The 22,905-nt window shown below is 42.2% G+C and overlaps 3 protein-coding genes across 4 annotated transcripts in view; 2 read left to right on the top strand and 1 right to left on the bottom strand.

Annotated features, from left to right (window-relative positions):
* def8 (differentially expressed in FDCP 8 homolog) overlaps positions 1-22,905 on the bottom strand; it is a 276,782-nt gene that overhangs the window by 93,471 nt on the left and 160,406 nt on the right. The gene's annotated exons all lie outside the window — the stretch shown is intronic.
* On the top strand, positions 3,740-17,117 carry dusp22a (dual specificity phosphatase 22a). Its single transcript, XM_070968603.1, has 7 exons — positions 3,740-4,039; positions 6,218-6,251; positions 6,944-7,026; positions 7,489-7,538; positions 12,113-12,187; positions 12,445-12,616; positions 15,410-17,117. The coding sequence occupies exons 1-7, from the start codon at positions 4,019-4,021 to the stop codon at positions 15,593-15,595; spliced, it is 621 nt and encodes a 206-aa protein (XP_070824704.1). The 5' UTR covers positions 3,740-4,018; the 3' UTR covers positions 15,596-17,117.
* On the top strand, positions 18,534-22,272 carry irf8 (interferon regulatory factor 8). Of its 2 annotated transcripts, none has more exons than XM_070960748.1 (9): positions 18,534-18,644; positions 18,787-18,997; positions 19,277-19,460; positions 19,579-19,679; positions 19,894-19,951; positions 20,387-20,434; positions 20,561-20,953; positions 21,119-21,234; positions 21,390-22,272. In XM_070960748.1, exons 2-9 carry the CDS (start codon positions 18,827-18,829, stop codon positions 21,585-21,587), a joined length of 1,269 nt encoding a protein of 422 aa, XP_070816849.1. In that variant the 5' UTR covers positions 18,534-18,644; positions 18,787-18,826; the 3' UTR covers positions 21,588-22,272. The 2 variants fall into 2 exon arrangements, with proteins under 2 accessions (XP_070816849.1, XP_070816857.1); XM_070960756.1 differs by having other exon boundaries at positions 18,578-18,644; positions 18,827-18,997.

The raw sequence follows: 22,905 nt of genomic DNA, 5'->3' as shown, positions 1-22,905 counted from the left end.
ACAGAAGGACAAGAACTCAAATTTAAAGAGGTACATTTTTTTGCTTAGTGGTTTTCTGTGTAATTATATCTTTATGATCGTATGGAACAGATCACTCAACCATCAGTTGATCATCAATTGACAGATTTTATTAGCAACTATTTTGATACGTTGACACATTTTGAAAATGTCATGATTCTAGCTTCACAAAAGTTGAAGTTTGATTTTCCCTGTAATTATTTTAATTACTATTTTTACTAATGTTTAGGTTTGGACTATTGGTTGGACAAAAGCATTGTGAAGTTGTCACTTTGGGCTCTGGGTAATTGTGACAACATTTCTCACTACATTTCCACTAGTGCGGCTCGACTCGACTCTACTCTACCCGGTTGTTTTGTGTTTTCATTAGGGATAGTACCTGGTACCCGTTACTATTTTTATTACCTGCTCTGGCGAGGTTCCAAGCGAGGAGAAGCGATACAATATGTGTGACGTCAACAGCCTGTCGGCCACTGATTGGCTGGAGAGTGTCGTCACTGGTCTGCGACGTCCAACACCGGAAAAACAATCCCGCCCCCTCCATTGTAACGCTGGGCAACAGCAAGCGCTGACTTTATTCTCGTGGGAAATGGCTGCTCGTAAAATATCACCGTGGTCCGTCGACGAGGTCCAGACTTTTCTGGGTTTGGTGGCAGATGAAAGAATTCAAAGGGAGCTAGACGGAGCGACCCGGAATGAGAAAGTGTACCAGGAGGTCGCCCAGTTGATGGCCGCTCACGGTTACCACCGGACCTACCGACAGTGCCGTGAGAAACTGAAAAAGTTGAAAAGCGATTACCGTGCCATTAAGGACCACAACGGTCGGAGTGGGTCGAGTCGGAAGAGCTGGCGATGGTTCGACATAATGGACTCGATGTACGGACACCGACCGGCAAGCAACGGGAGGGCGGGTGGCCTCGACACGGCCACGTCCTTGTTGGAGGCGAAGGTGGAGGATGGTAAGTGTTTTTGTGACTTTAGTCCATAGTCTGCTTTAATACAACTTTTAACATTAGTTATTCCGTTAGGGGGAATCTCACTTAAACGTGTTACGAGTGTTGTGCTGTGTCAAAGACAAACGTGTAAAAAGTAACAACGGCGAGCCAGCTGCGCTCCGCTTGAGAGTATTCGCTTCAGTTAGCTTCATGTTATCATATCCAACGGTTGTGTACATCTGACGACGTAAGCTTGCATTATTACTGTCTGATGTGTTGTACATGTTGCCATTTTGTGTTGTGCTTTCCTTTCCATAAGCGCGGAGAGTTCGGTCACTACCACCGGTGACGACCGCCCCAGCACCTCTGGGCCCGCCCCTACTCCAGCAGCTTCAACACCGGCACCTGCATCTTCCAGCACAACACAGCAACGTGTTGGCCCTGGTACGAAATAATAAACAAGCTTCACATCATGAATGAAATTGCCCAAATACAGTATTCATTAAAAAAACAAACAAACAAACAAAAAAAACTTGCTTTGGTTTAACCACCTCCTATTTCTGCCTTTCTTGATTATCTAGGCAAGAGGAAAAGGTCCCTGTTCCTGCAGGAGCAGACCACAGCCCTGGGGGAGATAAATCTTGAGGACGTGAGGCAACAGGAGCTGAACAGGGCACAGAGGGATCAGCACCTCCAGATGCTCCTCGAAGAGGCACGCCAGGCGAGGGAGGTGGAGGCTGCCTTCAGAAGGGAGGAGAACGCACAGAACGCCACTTTCCAGCAGGCCTTCATTGGCGTGCTGGGCCAGATGGTGCAGGCGCTGAGCAGCCAGCGTGTGTGATCCACACAAAAAAAGACTGACCCACTTTTGTAAATAGTTTGCTGTGTTGTACCAATTTTTGCATTATTTTTCTAAATAAACAGTTTACTTATTTATTAATGACTTGTGATTGTGTCATGAATTTACACTTCCCCTGGCGGTACACTGGTAGGAAAAGAAGTCATCACTCACAAAACAAATAGTACTCATCTTGAATTTGCCAGCACTGTTACTATATACTGTTTTATCTTGTATGATATTGTTTTAGCACTTTAGCTAGAGGCAACACCAATCAGCACAGTAACTTAAGCAGTTAAAATAACTCGAAAAGTAATGTGTGCATTAAAGTAACAGTTACAGAGTCTGAAGGCGCCCAGAGCCAAATTTGCCTTTAGTCATTATAAACACATTCCTGTTGATTATTTACATCATATTCTATAAGTCGTCTCTATTTGAGAATTTCCATATATTACACTGACATTGACATCATTTTGATTTGTCATAATTGTGCCTTTTTGCCATGAGTTAACAATGTAACCCTGACTTTAACCTTATTTACCTTTAACCTTATTCCATAATTTTGACAGTTCATGTTATCATTTTAAGCATTTGTCTTATACATTCATTTTATCCCTCATGATTTCAAGTGACTTTTTACACCACATCAACCCCAATCATCACACATGAAATTTATGGTAAACAAAAGTGGAGACATGTCTGCAAAAATTACAAAAGTTTATTGGTTGTCAACAGTCAGTCATCTCAAACCACAATCGATGTATGTACATGATGACAGGCAAAAAATAAAAAATAAAAAAAATAGCTATTTGCTAACAGATGACGTATCAGACCCTCCCGTACATCTCTGCCCTATTCTCTGCCTCTATTTTTAGTGTGGTATTAGTACTTAAGAAAAGGATCTGAAAACCTCCTGCTCCACTGTGTACACTACCTTGTAGGACATTTATCCCTAAGTATTTTCTTGTAGAAGGAGAAACGATGTTATTTACTCTGGGCAGCATAAAGATACTGCTGAATAATTTAATATTAATAATAATAGTAATCTAATTTCTGTGTGGAATTTGCATGTTCTCCCCGTGTTCACCTGCGGTATCCTGCATAAAAAAAAAATACCCCCACTAAAAGCATGCAAGAAGATCACCACCTGACCAATGGTAACGACAATGGAACTGGTCCCCTGGTGCCGGTCGACTGGCAGCCCACCGCTCCTGGTCTGCCATGGAGGAAGGACTGACCACGTATGGGTCAAAAAGCAGGAAAGTATTTCACAGATGCATGGCGTGTGCAGTTTTCCCCTCAACTCTGCATGTTGTGTGTAAATTGTGACGAATAAAAGGAATTCTTCTTGACATTATTTACAGTTAGGCCTAAAATTGTCCTTCAAAGATGCTACATGATTTTATGTAGGATAGAGATTTTTTTGTTGTTATATTACCATAATTATGGAAAGCACAACAGCCAGTTTTGTCATAACATCATACCTGCTCAATTTGTTTACATTTATGCAGGAAATGATTTATATAATCATAGTAATATTTGTGCTACACCCTTGTAGGAACTGTTTACTCTGAATGTTTCTAAATCAGTGTTACTAAATGCATACCTGATATATAGGATTTATAGTTCGTCTCAGTCCCTGACAGTATGTCTGTGGTCTAATTGTGTAAACATTTCAATCATCCCCCTGAAGGTGAACGCGGTGAAAAGTACGTCTGAACGACGGCAACATGCTGTGACGTCACTTGCCGGATTCTCTTTTTTTTGCCACCCATCCACCATGAACACCCGCCCCTACTCTGCCTCTGATTGGTTCTGACACTGACATTTTTTTTTTCTCACCCTAATCATCTATCCAATCACCCAATTGTAACCCAAACAAAGCAGCGAACACCACCAATCAGAGGCAGAGTGTGTCGCCGAATGGAAGAAAAAAAAAAATGTTGACGTCAAAAACAATCCGGAAGATGATACGGCATGACGGAACTACTGCTGTAGCTGGGAAGCAGTCAGGGCTGAATTAGTAACATTATTGTTTTAGACATGTTAGTGCATCTTAATAATGTTGAATAGAAGAGAAACATAACGACTCAAGCGAAGGCGGTTGTATGAGTTGGTAGTCCGTCAGTCCAGCCTCGCGTTTTGGATTCAAAGTCCATGTTAACGCAGCGCAGCAACTCTAGATATTAAAGTGTCTTAGCTCATCGCAGACTGGTTCAAAGTCATCATGGGCAATGGAATGAATAAGGTAGCGTTTGATTTTGCTTAATGTCCAGTGTTATGATGTTATCTGTGGCTGTTTTGTGTTAGAGCTCACAAAGTGTGAGCTAGCTGTTAGTCGCGTGCAGCTCCTGCTGAACGTTAGTCAGTCACGTCACGTTTTGCTCTGTTTCGCACCGATATGATCGACGATGTAAATAAACCAGAGAATGCGCATTGGACGTAGAGTGCAGGAGCTTTAAGTGCAGCAGATAGTTCACCCCTTCAGCGTTTCAATAATGTGTAAACAGCTACTTACGCTGCCTCTGGGTTGAGATCCGATGACATTTAAAAGCATCTGTTTGATGTCACATGGATTTTTTTTTGTTTTATTTTTATTTTTGTTTATAAATTTGTGATCAGTTCTTCCAGTGTTGGTGTGGAAGATGAAAGTAACTATGCTGCACACAGCAGGTTGGTACAATGGTTTGGGAAACTGATCCAGAAGAGGAAGGCTTGGCTTTACTCTCCTGAGACACTCTGCTTCCATGCTCAAGTTTCCAAAAGCAGGGCACTGACTCCATGCCAGGCCTGCGATGCTTGACCCTGACATCTGACCTTCTGATGAAGGGCCAATGCAATTTTGCTCTGAGGATCAAATTGATAGATTACATTATTACTACATCTTTCATATAACCCAGATTCCAAAAAATGTAAAACGTAACATACAAAGGCAAGATGTTTAAACCTGCAGTGCAGAGCGTTTGTCTCCCCCTTCTGGAAGCCAGAGGAACTAGGCTTACACTGTCCACATGCTTCTGTACTTTCAGGCTCTGCCATTCTTCCTGCTGTGGCCTAGTCTATAGCTGTGGTTGTTCTCCTCCTTCAGCTCTGGCAAACCAGTCATTGCTGGTTGATGTAAAACGCATCACTGCCGGTGCGCCAGTGTGGGCAGACAAAGACTTAAAAGCTCTAGTATACTGTGAAACACAGAGCGACTTAAATGATGATCGGCTTAATCAGCATTGTGTGAACTTGTTTGGGAAGGGCTTGAATCCCACACAGAATCATAGTCCCACACAGTAGGTTTCATGTTGCAACTGATAAACTTTATTGTTTTTCGTAAGGTCAGTCTAATGTCTGCACCCTTTGACTACAAAGCCACGCTGCTGTAACATGCAGAATGTGTCTTGGTTTTGTTTCGCAAGAATAAGCAGGCACATCCCTAGAAAAGATGCTGTCTGGATGGCAACACAAGTTGCTTCAAAACCTGTATGTACGTTTCAGCATTAACAGTGCCTTCACTGATGTGCAAGTTACCCATACCTTGGGCACTAACACACACTCATACCATCATAGATGCTGGCTTTCAAACTTGGCACTGATAACAGTCTGGGTGGTCCTTTTACTCTTTAGCCTTGCAGATATGACACCCATGATTTCCAAAAACAATTTGAAATGTGGACTCATCAGACCACAGCACACTTTTCAGCTTCACATTAGTCCATCTCAGATGAGCTCAGGCTCAGAGGAGTCACCAGCATTTCTGCATGTTGTTGTTAGTTGGTTTTTGCTTTGCTTGGTAGAATCTTACCTTGAATTTGCAGATGCAGCGATGAACTTTGTGTACTGACAATGGTTTTCCCGAGCCTATATAGTAATATATTTACACAGTCATGTCAATACACGGCTGCCTGAGGGATCGAAGGTCACAGCCATCTTAAGTTGGTTTTTGGCCTGTCAATAGAGTGAAACCACAGTTTAACAACACATGTTGAGCAAAATGTCTCTTTGAATCCTGAGTCACTAAAGTAAGACCGCTCAATTTGTCTTTCGCTTTTGTCTGCATAAGCAGATAAATTGGTCATCTGTAATTCCATTCTTAGTTGTCACATCAGTGTGCAGCTGTGTAAGCCATACATTTTATTAGTGTGAATCCAGCATGTAATTATCTTCAGACAACCGCTACTTCATGGTACTAGTAGTTGTACGGCAACACTCAGTGGTTGCTTGCCACTCATCACTTGGTCCTGATAATCACGCATCGTTGCTTCAGGCCTTGTATGGCTGTAGGGAATGTTTCCTTTGCTGGTACTTCTTAAGCCCTAAGCTTTAAATCCAATCTGGCTCCACTGAGACATTTGCTCCTTTCAAGTGAAGTTTTTGAAGCCGGATTGTAATGAATGTCTAACCTGAATGCAACATGTCTGTGAATGCTGCTTCACAGGTTGTCGATGGGCTCTACCTTGGGAACATAAGAGGTAAGACAAACATGATGCAACTTTGATTTGATGTTTGTAAATTTGATACATGCAGTATAGCTGGGTTGGTCCAGGCTTTCAGCACCGAAGGAGGGAAGGAAGGATTAATAACTTTTTATCATTAGTATTCTTAAATATGATGCTTAATTTTATTGGCATTTTCATACAACATTCAGTATTCTTGCAAATAATCTAGACAGAAAACTTGCATATTGTGAATGGTTTTCAGTAAAAGTGCCCTGCCTCATACAGTTTTACATAAGATTTTAACTGTCACACATCAGATTTTGTAGCTGAAAGTTGTAGTTCTGTCAAACATAGTTTTCTGAGTAAAAAGATGTTAATGTCTTGTTGACAAAATACAATTCAGAAGGTAAGAAGTGCTGCTTTGCATACAGTAAGAGTTGGCAGTTGTTAGTGTGTCACTCCCTGGCCTGGAACAACCCCTTCCCAGTTAATGTGGCATTTACAGCGTTCTAACTTTAGCTGCTGATGCCGGCACATGATGGCACAAGAATATTGGCTAAAATTAGTTCAAGTGACATGAGCACATTACCCCAGGCCTGTGTTGCAGGACAGTAAACAGCTCACAGCCCTGCAGCTGCTCACAATGTAACAGATCAGAGATTTTGGTGTGAAATGTCCTGACAAGACTCACAAGATCTGTTCCTCTCTCTCTCTCTTTGTCCCAGATGCAGAAAATAAAGAAAGTCTGTCAAAGAATGGCATCACCCACATCCTGTCTGTGTACAACAATGCTAAGCCTGTGTTTGAGGTTAGTGGAAAATCCACGTCAGCTGGGTCAAAATATCTGTACTTCCTGTGGAAATTTTACCTGGGAAGTTTGGGTATGATTGTACATATGATAATGTGATGTGTCCTGTCAGCCAGCTGGGGGTGGTGATGAGTTGTGTTTGGAACAAGAGAGTTTTGTGCCTGGGTTGGACAGTTTACATGCAGGGTGGTGCATGTGTGTGTGTTTAAGGAGAGGAGCTAATATCAGAAAGCATGTGAAGCTTCTTTAGCTGCTGAAATTTGATGCAATTACCAGGCAAACTGGTGAGATATTGAATTTAGGAACAGTAATATGTTTTACAGTTTCATATGATCATTTCAGTCATTAATGTAAATATAGCTGAAGATTCACAGGTAAAGTACAGATATGGCATGCATGGCCTGCAGTATGTCCTTGAATTTTGTTTCAGTTGTCATACAGTTTTTCACATATGTTTTACAGGACATGACATACCTTTGCATTCATGCAGCTGATGCTTCCAGCCAGAACCTGTGAGTAAACACACACGCACACACACACACACACACACACACACACACACACACACACACACACACACACACACACACACACACACACACTCAGACACAGACAGTAAGAAATACTGGTGTCTGTACCTCAGATTTGAAATGTCCATGTAAATTTGTCAAGCACAGATGAGTCATACAGTATTATTTCGACACTATTACCAACCAGATTGCGCTCCCAGGGTGTGACGGCCCAACGCAAACCATTTTGAATTGCACGATTCCCGTTTTAGACATTTATTACTGACAATGGCGTATTTAATTTATACAGTTGAGTGCCTAAATGAAGGCAGTACAGTAGAGGGCAAAGTGACCTTTAGTTCCGAGTTTCCTCACCAGTTACATTAATCTCATGACTTCCAGATATACAACCGCATTTCCAAAAAGGTTGGGACGCTGTGTAAAATGTAAATTAAAACAGAATGCAAATTGCAAATCCTTTATATGTAATAGAATATGGTACAAACATATCAAATGTTCAAACTGATAAATTGTTTTTTGTACATATACACTTATTCTTAATTTGATGCCTGCGTCATGGTCAAAAGAAGTTGGGACATGTTTACTGCTGTGTTAGACCCCCCAAACGCTCACACTCAGTGAGCGTGTGAGCGTTTGGGAACTGAGCACACTAATTTTTGAATTATAAGTGAAATTCTTGCCCGATATACAACTTCAGTTGCTCAACATTCCTGGGTCTCCATTGTTGTAATGCACCACACATTTTCAATGGAGACAGCAGGCAGGCCAGTCTAAGGTCTGCACAACTGACTACAAAGTCATGCTGTTGTAACGTGCTGAATGTGGCTTGGCCTTGTCTTGAAATATGGACTCATCAGACCACAGCACACTTTTCAAGTTCACATCAGTTCATCTCAGTTGAGCTCAGGCTCAGAGGAGTCACCGGCATTTCTGGATGTTGTTGTTATTTGGTTTTCGCTTTGCATGGTTGAGTCTTAACTTGATTTCCACAACTTTCTAAGTCTTTTGTTGCTCCTGACCCAACTTCTTTGAAAGGTGCTGCTGGCATCAAATTCAGAAGTGTGTGTATATGTGTGTATATTTATAAAAACAATTCAGTTTGTCAGTTTTAGTGGTGAATATCTTGTTTTTGTTCTGTATTTATTTAAGTTTCACACAGCGTCACTACTTTTTTGGCACTGGGGTTGTATGAAGTAAAGTAGACCCTGCAGTTGAGCACAAGACAAGTAACAAGAGTATTTTTTTTCTTTGTGTGTGTCTGTCTGTCTGTTCTTGTATGTGTTTTTTTTTGAGAGAGAGAGAGAGAGAGAGAGAGAGAGAGAGAGAGAGAGAGAGAGAGAGAGAGAGAGAGAGAGAGAGAGAGAGAGAGAGAGAGAGAGAGAGAGAGAGAGAGAGAGAGAGAGAGAGAGAGAGAGAGAGAGAGAGAGAGAGAGAGAGAGAGAGAGAGAGAGAGAGAGAGAGAGAGAGAGAGAGAGAGAGAAAGTGTGTTCAATGTGTCATTGTTCATCAGGAGGGAGACTCAGTGTTGAAAGAGCCATGAGCTGTCCCTCCACCCTGCATTAGTCATCGCATATATTATTTGTTTCTATGTACATGTACGGTCTTTGACCTCATGCAACACTATCTGCAGTAATTCAACTCTTGACACCGGCTGAGAGCACAAAGCAGAGGCTTCAATCACTGCTTTCAGATTTAGTCCTGATGTAAAAGCACAGTCTCAAGTCCTGTAGATGACCCACTTTGAATTCAGCACTGGTGCTGGTGAGGGATTATGTGTTGTTGCTGCACTGGTGCCTTCTACTGGTTGGTAAGGGTTCCTGCACAGGAGGAAGAGGCTGCATGAATCTGCAATGCATTATGCCATCCATGTGAAGCTCCTTGTTAAGAGAAGGCTCATTGCTCTCTACACCATCCGCAGGTCAACAGTGGAGCCTGCAGTGACAAGGGGTCATACAGAGAGGGCATTAGCCACACTAAAATGTGGAGAGAGGCGAGAGGAAAGCAGGAGAAAATTCTGCTGCGGGATGAGTAATTAATATGCTACACCTCAGTGGACAGAGTCTGGTTGAATGCAGGCTGATCAGTGGTCATTGGGGTCAGAGGAGTTTAGGATCCTGTAGTAGTACATCTCAATTCAAAACTCTTCATTCAGTCAAGTGATGATGCTTGAAGGTTGGGAGTTTTTGTCCTGGACTGGGAGAGTTAACCCTGCTTGTTCCCAGACATGTGAGAGTGACTTTGAGTTGGGCTGTCATTGAAGTTGTCTCTGGCGTTGCGTTACTTAAAAAGAAAGAAATACAGAGAAAGAAAAGAACTGGTTCACGTGCAAGTTAATGAGAATTGAGGTTTCATGTTTGGTTGGATGTTGCCGATTGGGTTGGGTTGGAGGTGTCTGACCTCCACTGTCGCAATCAAGTAGCCTTCCCTCAGGCAGCAGAGGAAGGAAACCTTAGTGTGACATCTGGCTGTTGGCCTCAACCACCCAGGGCTTTAATAAACCCCCTCTGTCACAATCACTGCTATGACTGACGGGAGTGGTAAGGCCAACTGACTCCCCACCATGCTCACCACCCGCTCGGGAGCCCCTTTGGCCAGGTCTGATGGCCCCTCCCATGTGTAAGGTCTACAGCAGGGATCTTTCTCACGTAGGCTCTGGCTTTTTTATTTGTGGAGCAACTGTAGCGGTTTGAAGCTGTGTGAAAAACCTTCAACTTCCTTAAAGCTCTTGGGATGGATGTCAGGAAGTCATGTTCATTTGTACAGCCCTAAATCCCAGTGAGTGTCTCAATAGACTTCATCATGTAAAAGACAGAAGAAGAAGTAGGTAAATAAAATGGGAGCCGACCGTAGACCCTCACAAGAACAATGAAAAACCGTCACAAAATTTTATTAAATAAAACAAAAGTTATAAATCTTGGTCAAGGCCTCAGAAACATTTCTATGATTGTCAGACATGGAGCAGGTTAAACATCAGCAACAGCTGGAATATTAAGGCCAGCACAGTCACTATTGTCACCATATCATCAAGGTTATTGTAGAATTGACACCCAGTGTGGTGATGTGACGTCTTCACCCTCTGAATGAACACAAAACAATTCATTGGAACGGCCTTACATGTTGGTTTGTACAGTTGCTAACGTGCACATGTAGAACATGTTTGCACAGGGGCAGGTGTTCCCCTTTTTCATGAACAGGCTCATGCTATAGCTTTAATGCACACTGTTCACTGACCATGAAGGTGTAAACTCATTTGCATCAAACAAAAAAAATGAGATGTGCAGTTGTGCGAGGACTCTGCGTGTCCAACATGATGCACTTTGGTTTTACTGAGGCATTTTTTTTCTTATGTGCACCGATGTAATTATTTTAAATTTCACCATCCCAAGAGTTGCAGATATTCTTCTTGCATTTCATATGTACAATAGTTCAGCAGCTATTTTTTCTTTCAGTATTATTCTCTGGATTCAGCTGGTTAAAACCTCAAATCTTTGTCACAAGGTAATTTTTCTGCATATTAAACAAGACGGCCGGAAACCTCTGCGCTAGGAAGTGCTGAGGAGACATCTTTTGAAAAGGAGTTTGGATCTCAGGAAGGAGGAAAAAAGAAAAGTGGCAATCTATTTTAGCTCCAGTCTGTTATTCTGTCTGCTGTTGAGTAACCAGTATCTGCTCCTCAGGAGACACTGCTATCAGTGCCATGCACTTCTTGATTATGCAAAACACCATCAGTGTTTCCTGACACTGAACAAGTAGGATGTTTGAGGAGCACTTAGAAGAGAAGAATCAAAAGCACGGTAGAAGACTCATTCTGAGGACTTCTGTGATCTTATATAAGAAGCAGCTATTTTTGGGTTTAAGCACAATAGAATTTTAATTTGAAGGACAGAAACGTGAACTTGAGTGGTCCACCATAAGGCAGGAGGTTCCTTTGCTGTATTTTTGTTGTAGAGTTAAAAGTAAGTTCACTCGATCATTTTCAAACACAGAATAAATGAATGCTGGTAACTGATGTAATTTTGCAGATCGACAAAAACGAGGACAGTCACTTCCCTTGTCTGTCCCTGCTGTCTGTGTTCTGGTCTACCACAGACTCGGTTTTAGCCGACCTGACCTTTTTGTCACATGACGAGTTGGAGTAGGTTAAAGAAATCACTACGATTCGACATGTCTGTTACGTAGAACTGACAAAAACCATCCAAACTACCTGCCTGACTGGCTTTGCAGTATATCTGAGAGCTACCTGCAGTTTCTACAGTCAAAATCGGAGCAGCGTCATGATATCAGAGTTTGACCAACCTATTTGAAACACAAAGTTTGGGCCGCGACACAGGAGTTTCACTTCAAGGTGTCTTTTCTCACATCCCTAATACCACTCTACCTTAGCAAACGTACAGTGGTTTCCTGATTTGATAAGCAATCATACTGTTACTCTTGATCCGTTTTTTAAAATGTCTGCTATATATCAGGTTTGCTCAACTTTGAAATAAATTATAAGTTACAGAATGACTTATTATAATATGTGATAATATAATAAATTGTGTTGTTTTTTCTTTCAGATTACAGCATTTTAAAGAGTGCATCAGCTTCATCCATGAATGTCGCCTGAATGGTGGATCTTGTCTCGTTCACTGGTAGGTCTAAAGCTGTAACCAGCTCCTTCTTGTCATCTGGGAATGGAGCCATGTTTACTCTGCATATACATCAAAGTGTGCCTCACAGGACAGAACCACAAACATACCTGAGAAGAGCCAATCAGCAAGCAGTTTAAGACACATTTATCCCATAAAATACCTTGAGGTGCAGTCTGGAAGCTGTCCAGTACCCGCTCTGCTGTTTACCTGTTACCAGTTGCTTTATGACGACGACCATGCTGTGTGCTTTGTGGCAGCCTTGCAGGTGTGTCCCGCAGCACTACCATGGTGGTGGCCTACCTGATGACTGTCACCCACTACAGCTGGGAGGAGTGTCTGTCAGCGGTCAAGGCTGTTCGCTCCTTTGTAGGCCCAAACTATGGTTTCCAGCAGCAGCTGCAGGAGTACCAGACGACTCAAGTCTCAGAGGTAAACATGTGAAGGAACACACACGCACGCACACACGCATGTGCACACACACACACACACGCATGTGCACACACACACACACACACACACACACACACACACACACACACACACACACACACACACACACACACACACACACACACACACAGACCAACACAGACAGCTCCCAGTCCTCTAAAAAAAGGGATTTTGAGTTGTAATCTTTGATGTTTTCCTGTTTATCATTTGTCCTTCAGGGGCATTTTTCAAGCTCTACGATATATTCTGTAAATGCTCTTGTGTGTCGTGCGCTGCTGTTGGTGATTCAAGCCCACTTTGACATGCACAGGAGCTCACAGGATATGACGCATGCAACCAGCACGCTGCACATGCAGTCGGTGGTTAACCTATCAACCGTTCACCATGGCTCTCTTGTCATGGAGCGTGATATGCGTGACAGTTGTGGTGGACTGTCTAGTGTGATTACTTATAATTATGTGTATATTTGTTATTCCTGTAGAGGCCAATTAACAGCCATGTTTGTTTCACAGTAAATCAGAAACTATGACTGAAGTGGGATTGCTGAGATTATCAGAAGTTAACAGCAGCCAAATGCAGCAAATAAACAAATGTGCTCATCTGGCTGTTTGAAATGGCTGAAAAATACATATTCTCTAAATGTGACTTCTCACCTGTCTACTATGGAAATATATAAAATATATTAGCTTTGTGAGGATCTGTACAGTGGGTTTCTGTCACTGATGATTGAGGAGCCATTAAGTAACCCACAATCCTGTGCTGTTAGTGGTTTGGAGTATTTCTTTCATAGAGCGAAGTACCTATGTATGCAATACATGACAGCGTGAGTGAGGATGTTTCTGTTTGCATTGGATTTTGAGCCCTTGTCTGTGTCTCTATATGAAAACATGGTGCTGTTCACAGCCTTTAGCTTTTTTGCAGCATTTTAAGGACATGAAGGCACCCAGTGTGTGATACCATTACAGTGGCACTGACCCAGCTATTGAGTGGAGAAGGGGAACTGCAGGGGGTTTGCTGGGATTGCATTAGCTTGGTACTGCTCATCACGTGTTAAGCTGTCAGCATCTTGCAACATAACACACGAGTGAAAAAAAAAAAAAAGGCTCATTGTAGATCTTGCACTGATTTCGAGGATTTAAGGGGAAATGGGATTTCTGTATTTGTGTTTTTCCCACATCTGTCTCAGATAGAAAGTGAGGAATCCTTAACACAGCAGTGTAGTTGTGCCACTAATGCAGCTGTAACAACATTGTGCCAACATCCTATAACTCTTCCACAAATTTAGTCAAAGAAAAACCTGAATATGTTGCATTCTACTTAATTAAATATTGTTTTCTATCTGTTGAAAGCTGTTTGTTCTGAAGCAGTGAGGCTATGAAGCAGAGCCTTCCCACAGTTAACTATCTGCATCAGGGCCACCTTTTATCTTAAGTTATGACTTGAACGGAGGAGCTTCATGTAATTGTCATGCCATCTCCTTTGACTTTCATTTTCCTTTTCATGATGACACCACAGTAATCAGAATCTTGTTTGACACCTGAGATTAGTCTGCATATTGATTTTATCGTTGATGCTGTGATACTTTTGATTCTTCATTTTACAGCTGTGTTGATGTTATGAGTCAGTGCTGTACTGTTTTGGTTTTTGAGTTGAGGTTGAGAATACTAATTTTAGGAAGATGAATGTCTTACATTCAGAGTGACTTTCACTTCTTTGTATTTCGTAAAGAATAAGGTATTGCACAGAAAAACTTAAATTCCTGGACATCATTTGAGAAAATTGCAATTCACTGAAAATCTTTCCTGGAAAGGAAGTGGCTGGAGCAACATGATATTTATGAATAACTACCTTTACACACAAATTATACTGCTGTAGTATAGACCTTCAAAAAGCCATCGCTGACTGCTACCGTCAGCTCAGCAGCTGCAAGTGGTCTACACACTCTCTGTGACCTGAACTGTTTCCACACATAACACCATCTAAATTCCTCACCACCTTACAATAAAGGATACCTGCAGCTCACGTCAGTTAATAGATTTTTAGCATTTCAGTCACTGCATTGAAGCTAGCCAGGTGTAGCAAGGTGTCACTCAACTGTGACGCTATCATCACCAGAGTTTCCAGCCATCCATTCAGGCTCCTTGAACTTATCCTGTCATATTCTCTCATCTCATGAGACAAAGCAGGTCCCAAAGCCACTAGATTTGGGTTATGTTGATGTGTATGTATTCACATGAAATGTCCATGAATTTCCACGATATGAGAGATGCACTAACTTGAAAAGTGGAGGTGTGAGATGAGGTAAGGGGAAGTCCTGATGGTCTAAGGTGACTGTGTGAGCAGGAATGTCTGGAGCCGACTGTTCCTGAGAAGTGTTTCAACACAGCCTTCCTGTCCTGCCCCCTCCTCCAGTCTGTCCAGCTCCCCTTCCACATACCACAAAACTGAATACATGGATTATTATTTCATGACATATGTTTTATATTGTGCTCTTCAATTAATTAATCACGTTCAGTCTTTGTAAAAAAGATGAATTGAAGAATGCTGTTAATAGCCAAATCTAGTGTGGTCAGGTTCATTCAAAGCTTGTGAAAGCCAAGACACAAGACTGACTTCATGGCAGATTACACCATTCAACAATTAAACGGAGACAAAAGCTACAATATTTATGGCCACAAAACTGCACATATTAGACAAATTGTAAATTGGACACGACTTACTGTTGAAATGCATTTGTTGAGTGAGCTTTTTAATCAGCCCTCTTGTCCCTAGTACCGAGCTTGGTTGCGGGCCAGTTTCCGTCCCAGTCCATTTAATGACGAGGAGCAGGTGGGCGCCCTGCTGAGCCAGTACACGGAGCAACAGGAGAGCCAGAGGAGAGGAGCTGACCAGCGCTGGATAAATCAAGGTGTCTGCGCTCTGCCGTCCAACCCTGATGATCCTGAAGGCAGCAGCTGAAAGTGCAGCTCATGCCAAAGTCCTGCCCAGTGCTGTCTGTCAGTGGCAGATGTCACTACTCTGTACTCAATTCCAAATCAACCCCAAGTTGGATCCAACTTTAAGGCCTTTGTACACTATATCACAAAGCATAGGATGAAATAAAGCCCCTTTTAAGCGTTTCATACTTTTATTTGCACCCGTGCAGTCACTTCTAAGCAATGGAGGTTGATTTAGAATTGGGCTACAGACTCTTCTCCACTACCAGTACCGCCCATGCAGAGTACAGCCACAACATGGGTGTCGGTGCTCACAGACGCCTTACTTTAAACACCTCAACACCTTAGCCATGATGAATAAAATAGACTTCCATGTGGACTGGCAGTGTTCAGCTCAGTAGCCTTAAAGACGTGACTAATTAATGCAGCCTTAAAGGAACATTTTGCCTCGAATTATGTGGATGTCTGATGTGAACTAGTGGACCATCAAGTCCACAACTTATCAACCAATTCGATGCCAGTTATTCCGACAAGTGCCAGTTAGCAGTCCCGGCCTGGATCTTAATGGTCAGCTCTTTGATCAATACTGCAACTGGGGAAGTTTGCATCATTGGTGGGCTGACAGCATAAAGTTAGCTATTATGTACAGCATACTGAAAAGAAAGTGCCACTGCTTGAATGTCAAATGTGTAAAAGCTATTGAGACTGCATGTACCAGTAAAATGCACAATAATCAGACAATGGTCATGGTGTTCTTAGCAGATGCGTTAGCCACTTACAGATGTTACAACAACAATAAATGTATCACTGTTGCACATCACTGCCCATGGAGTAAACATTTGTTCACAGCCAGCTGGACACTGTTTTTTCTTTCATGCCGTCTGCACAATATATGTACCAATGTCTGCAGCCGAGTCCAGCACCTACAGTCCACAGCATAAAAGAGTGTCTAGATATCACTGAATACTGGTGGGTCGCTGGGGAGGAAAAGCTGTGAGCACTACACAGAGACTCTGCCCCAGCCAATGAAACTGATGCTGAGTTATCTCTTATCAGGCAAAAGACAGCAGCCTTACCCCTCTGTAGTCTGTTCACCATCAGCTGACATGAGATGGGCCAGGGCTAGGGTTTGTAAGGAAACTGAGTTGCTTCACTTGGCTACAGAGTATTAAAGAACACTGGTTCACACCATGCCCATTTCAGGACATGTAGCGAGGAGCAACATATGGAGCACACATCAAAACTGGCAAAATGTTCCTTTAAGTAACACCTTTAAGCTACATAAAGTATGGCTGAGTAAAACTGTAACCACACATGAAGGATCTCTGCAGTCTCAAAGCTTAAGTCTTCCTGATTTTACTGAAGCTCTGATTTACCTTTTTAGTGTGACAAAGCTGATTTTTAGGTAATTTGTGTTATGAAGTCATGGGTACACTTAATTGTTTTGATTGTGTATTTATGATGCGTATTTGTTTGTGTTTTATAATAAAATGCCATGATTGACAAAAATATGGAAATACTAATAAATCTGTACCATCAACACCAAGGTGTGTGTCAGTGTGTAAGTAAAGGAGAATGAGTACACACAGTACATGGGTAGTATTGTAAATACAGGCCTCACCTTTCATCAGCTGCTCATCTCATGAAGAAGCTTGATAACCGCACTGACTAAACCCCAGAATAGCTTCTCTCGAATATTAGTCTGTGTTCTGGGTTTCAGGGTTTTTTCTCAGCACATCACCTTGAAATGCTGCTTTACACCACAAGCCTACTTTTTATACTTCACACATTTCTGAATATTTCCCACATAATGATTCCAAATCAGTCCTCGTCCGGTACCAAAGTGACAGACCGCTGAAAGTGATCAGAAAGGTTTTCACATTTTCATGTATAAAGAAGTTGCTGTGATACAATCCTCCAGGACATACAAGAATAATCACTTTCGGAATTAATGTGTGTGATGAGGCCAGTCAGCTTTCAGTAATTAAAACTATGACCTTTTTGGCTTTTAAAATGAAATGTAGTTTATTTTCTGAATTTTCCCACAGTCTGCATGTGTCTTTTTTGACCTTTCATGGCTGAACAGAGTGACTGGACAGGCTTGGCTCTGTGTGTCTGTGGGCAGGTTCAAAGGTGATAGTTACTCTGTCAACATAAAGTCTGACTTCTTGTAAATTTAGCAAAGGTAATACTGGAAGGAATTTTTTTTTTTTTTAGTAATCAAAGTAATCAATTGATCGACTAATCGCTGACAGCTCTACGTCAGTCCCAAAACAATCAGCCTATTGCAGGAATGTTATGACATTTTGGTATGGACAGATGGTGTGAGTAAAGGAGAGGTCAAAAATAGATTCCCATCGATGTCCTGACATTTAGCCCACAGGCTTCTATTAGATAACTGTGAAGATGATGGATAGAAACATACTTTTGGCTTTGTCATTGTTTAGTCCTTTGTGAATCCCCTCTTGACCCTAATTTGACGCTACATGGAGCTCTTCTGATCATCCTCCCACCATCATATTTAACTGCATTTTGACATTTGACAAAAACACATCTCCCAGAGGACTTGCTGAGTGGAATCAACATACTTATCAGCTTAAATAGTCAGCTACTGTACCTGCACTACGTCTGCGTGAGGTTTCTCAGCGCATGTGAGTGGGCGTAGGTGGGACATATCACCTTGGTCTGGAGTGCAGAAATCCCCCACAGCACAAGGTAACTTGTGACTCTCCGGGTTTATTCAGCGCTCCACGTCTGCGTGTCTTTTGGCGTGGGCAGCAGCTTCACAACAATCGCTTATGTCAGGCCATTTCTTGTAAATGCCCACAGTTAGAAGAACAACGCTTCCGGAATGGGCCGGATTACTGAGGCTTCAGCGCGCTCATTGGTCAGCGGGAGGTTGTGTTGTCAAATCATCCCGCTGCTTCTTCATTCATAACACGGAGCACAATAAACTTGACAGGCATGTGTCGGCGTCAAGCTGAGCCTCTTCACTAAATCTGTCAGAGAGCCCTCTGTCAACATCTGAGGATATCACTCACAGGGCCGAGAGCGGAGCGGGATATCGGACCGTAAGTGCGAAGACTTGATTTCTATTCTAAAGAGAGAAAGTTTTGCTATACCTGATTTGATTAAAGTTCAATTATCAGTATATCTTAGACAAAACTAAGTCATATTTTATATACTTTTCTGAATTATATCCTCCTCATTTAGGTAAAAGGCAACAACCCATAAACAAATTTTCTCCATCAAGATGTCAAACACGGGAGGTCGCAGACTGAAGCAGTGGCTGATGGAGCAGATCCAGAGCGGGCAGTACTCTGGGCTGCAGTGGGAGGATGACAGCCGCACTTTGTTCCGAATTCCATGGAAACACGCTGGGAAACAGGATTACAACCAAGAAGTAGACGCATCCATTTTCAAGGTTAGACAGCGCTCTCGAGTCGCCCCACTGAATGGAGTTATGGTTTTACGCAGCGCTGCGCGTGAAGTAAATACTGTAAGACTATAGCCAGTAAAGCCTCGGTGTTAGTAAAGTTTTAATTTTAATGTTTTTCTTCTTTCTTTTTTTTTTCCTTTCTCTTTCTTTAGAGGGGTTAAAAAAATAAAAAATAAAGGATCAGTTTTAGGTTCTTCTTGAAGAGTCCAACTTTCATCTGATACAATGTTACTTCGCATCTTTAATGTTTTTTCCCCTCCACAGGCCTGGGCTGTGTTTAAAGGCAAGTTTAAGGAGGGGGACAAGGCTGAGCCTGCAACATGGAAGACCAGACTCCGCTGCGCCCTGAATAAAAGCCCTGACTTTGAGGAGGTGACTGAAAGGTCACAGCTAGACATCTCTGAACCATATAAAGTCTACCGCATTGTACCGGAGGGAGAGCAGAAGAGTGAGTTTGTGTTATTGTTGCTTATGTGTTATTTTCCAGTTAAAATGCAAAATGTGTGTATTGTCCCACTGCTAGCAAAACCTTGAACAGCCATAATGTCCTCTTCTTCCACCCACAGACAGCAAAAGCTCAGTGATGGCCATGGCAGCTACCACCAGTTCTGGTGATATCACTGACATGGACTGCAGTCCTGCAGAACTAGATGAGCTCATTAAAGAGGTGAGACTGATTAAGACATATTTCTTACCTCTCTCTTTCCCCCGTCACACCTTTCTGTAGATGCACTTTGCTGCCACTCAGCCTCTGTGTCACTTTTTTCCAACGACCACACTCTGCTGTCTCCTCTGACGCACTCCCACTTGATCTTCGTGAGTGTGAAGTGTACAAAGGTTCTTTGTTGACAGCAGCTTATTACATTGTTTTCTTTTTACAGGAGGAAAGCTGTAGCATCCAGGCCAGTCCGGAGTACTGGTCCCAGGGCAGCATCAATGGTAAGCTGACCTTTTCTACACAGTTTACAATACAACACATACCTCCTGTGATTAAATTAAGCAGGTCACAGTTCAGTTAGTGTTGTGGCTGCAAGTCTGTCCAGGTATATCTCTGCCTTTTGTCTCATCTCTCAAGTAAGACTGTGAGATATGAGCTTTAGTGTCTTTGAATATAACCACAGTGGAAAGCTCGACGGCATGTCCTTGCATTTGCGGCTGCTAAATGGAGGTTATTTGCTTGTCTGTTGAATTCTGCAATGGAAGAATTGACTAACATCCTGTTGAACTTTGCTGACTAAGTTGATTATTCCTTTGTGAGTTCGTGCTAGAGAAATGGTATTTCTGATGATGCAGCAAAATAATGACATGACGCTGTGGTCACATCCAGTTTCTTATAAAGGGCCTTAACTCATTTCTTCCTCCTGTAATTCACAGCTTTCCCACTGCATCAGGACCCATTGCCATCAGGCACTCTCAGCTCAGGTATTCATTTCTGTTTTTCATAAATGTGCCATTTCACACCTCTAGTCATTAAAAGTAATATGCAAGGTATACATTGTGTGAAATTCACACTTTTTTGCAAAGCTTACGAAGTGCTTTCCTCTCCAGCCTTCTCCCAAATGATGATTACTTTCTACTATGGAGGAAAGCTGATCAACAGCACATTGGTTAATCATTCGGAAGGCTGCCGAATCTCCCCACAACCGCAACTTGGCCGTGGTGCCCTATACAGTTCAGACAGCATGCAGAGTGTTCATTTCCCCCCGGCTGAGGTCATTGAGTACGACCGCCTGCGCCATGTCACGCGCAAGCTCCTGGGCCACCTGGAGAGAGGTGTACTGGTCCGTGCCAACCAAGAGGGCATATTCATCAAAAGGTTGTGCCAGAGCCGTGTCTTCTGGAGCGGGCTGGGAGAAGTGGGCTCACAGTACAGCCCCATGCCTTGTAAACTTGCGAGGGATGCTGTAGTCAAGATTTTTGACACAGGAAGGTTTCTCCAAGGTGAGTCCCCATGTTTATTTACTTATCTGAAAGTGCAACAGAGTTCAAATCAATGCAAAACACATAGATTTCCGAACAGTGCTTAAAGCAAGCCACATCGTAAAGGAGGATTGATAACTTACAAAGACTGTCTAAACATCTTTTCACTTTCTTTACATGTTCCAGCTCTTCAGCTGTACCAGGAGGGTCAGTTCCCTGCTCCTGATCCCACAGTCACTCTGTGTTTTGGAGAGGAGCTCCATGATCTCAGCAATGCCAAGGCCAAACTGATCATTGTGCAGGTAAGACCACTCAACCTGTGTCACACTCCCGCTGATTGATGTAATTTCTTTTAAAACTAGGAATTGGACTCTTGGCAACAGAAAAATACTCTTCACTACAAACACTGTATGTTGACAATAAAAAGGCGTTTTTCTGTCTCCTCTCCCTTTGGCAGATCACTGTGGTGAATTGCCAGCACCTGCTGGAGGCAGTGAACATGCGGCGCCCCCCAGCCTACTGCAACAACCCAAACCTGGAGATGTCTGATAATGTGGCCACTGATCAGATGGCTCGCATCTACCAGGACTTGTGCAGCTACAGTGGCCCCCAGAGGCCAGCCTGCTACAGGGACAACATGCCCATTACTGCCTGAACTAACAGTGAGCAGTGACACACCTGCCAGGAGCTTCTCAGTGTGCAACAGACTGAATGTACAACATAGTAGGGACAGTGTTACAATTTGTTTTGGCTGTTCAAATTGAACATTTAAGCAGCAGCTCATTATTAGGATGTCCCTAATATTTTGGATATCAGTAGTCTTCATATTTGTATACATACAGCGCCAACTCTGTGTCTAACCTCTGCTTTGTTATTACGAGAGAGTGTTATTATCCAGCTACATGTCATTCTCATATATTACACACAACTCAAGTGTTGCAAAGCCTTAAGAACAAATTCTTTCTGGCATCCTCCTTAACATGTCTTTCTTATACATATATATCTTTAAAGACTCTCACTCCAAGCCTCATTGCAGTATTTGATATATGAAAGCAACTTAGTTCTCATATTTTGACATGCATCATAGTTTGTATTGTTTTTACATTTGAGTTGCTTCCCTATGTCGTGACCGTTTGGATAAACAGACCAAATAGATATTTTGTCAGATAAGTTTTTTCTTTTTTAAAGTAAATAATTTTTTTTCGAGGAGTTGGTAGAAATTGCATGTAATCATAGGTGCAATGTGGCATTATATTCCAGATAGGTTTTACTATCAGACTGTTTGACTTTATTTCATGATTTTTATAAACTGCATTTCTAGTAAAATCCTTTCACAGAACTACACATGTGATTGTCTTCATATAGTCATATTGTTGTTTTATTTAAAGTTGATTGTTGAATTATTTCAAAAATGCCCAATACAAATTTGTATGGTGACTGTTAAACTGGGCTGATGGGCACAGCTTAGAATGGGTCCATGTTTTTACTCTTGAACCACGAACTACACGTCACTTAAACTGCTCTCAACAGTTTTCCAAAGCATACCATGGAATTTTGGATTTTTGGCATTTCATTTGTGGTGGATTACCTACCTCATACAAGTCTCAACAACTCAATTATAAAAACCTGAAATGAATGCAAACTGTTGGTCCATGACAGGTGGGAGGAAAATTTAAAAACGAACAATTCTTCGCAGTGTATGCAGCATATTTTCTGCCTGCTTGTTTCAATGCTTCAGTGACTTTATATCACACTTGATGGATAAAACATTCGAAGCTACAATAATGTTTTAATGCCTGCACACTGACCCTAAATAGAAACTTCCATTTGCCTTGTTCATAATTTCCTCCACATTTCCCCACACTTTGGTCCAATTCATTAAGAGTCTTGATATTTAACATTAGAATTAGAAAAACAACTCTTGTGGTTTGAACAATGCTTGGCTGCACAAAATTCAAATGTCTGTGGGGTTG

The sequence above is a fragment of the Chaetodon trifascialis genome, chromosome 1 (assembly GCF_039877785.1).
Source record: "Chaetodon trifascialis isolate fChaTrf1 chromosome 1, fChaTrf1.hap1, whole genome shotgun sequence".
NCBI lineage: Eukaryota > Metazoa > Chordata > Actinopteri > Chaetodontiformes > Chaetodontidae > Chaetodon > Chaetodon trifascialis.
This window is presented reverse-complemented; position numbering and strand designations above follow the sequence as displayed.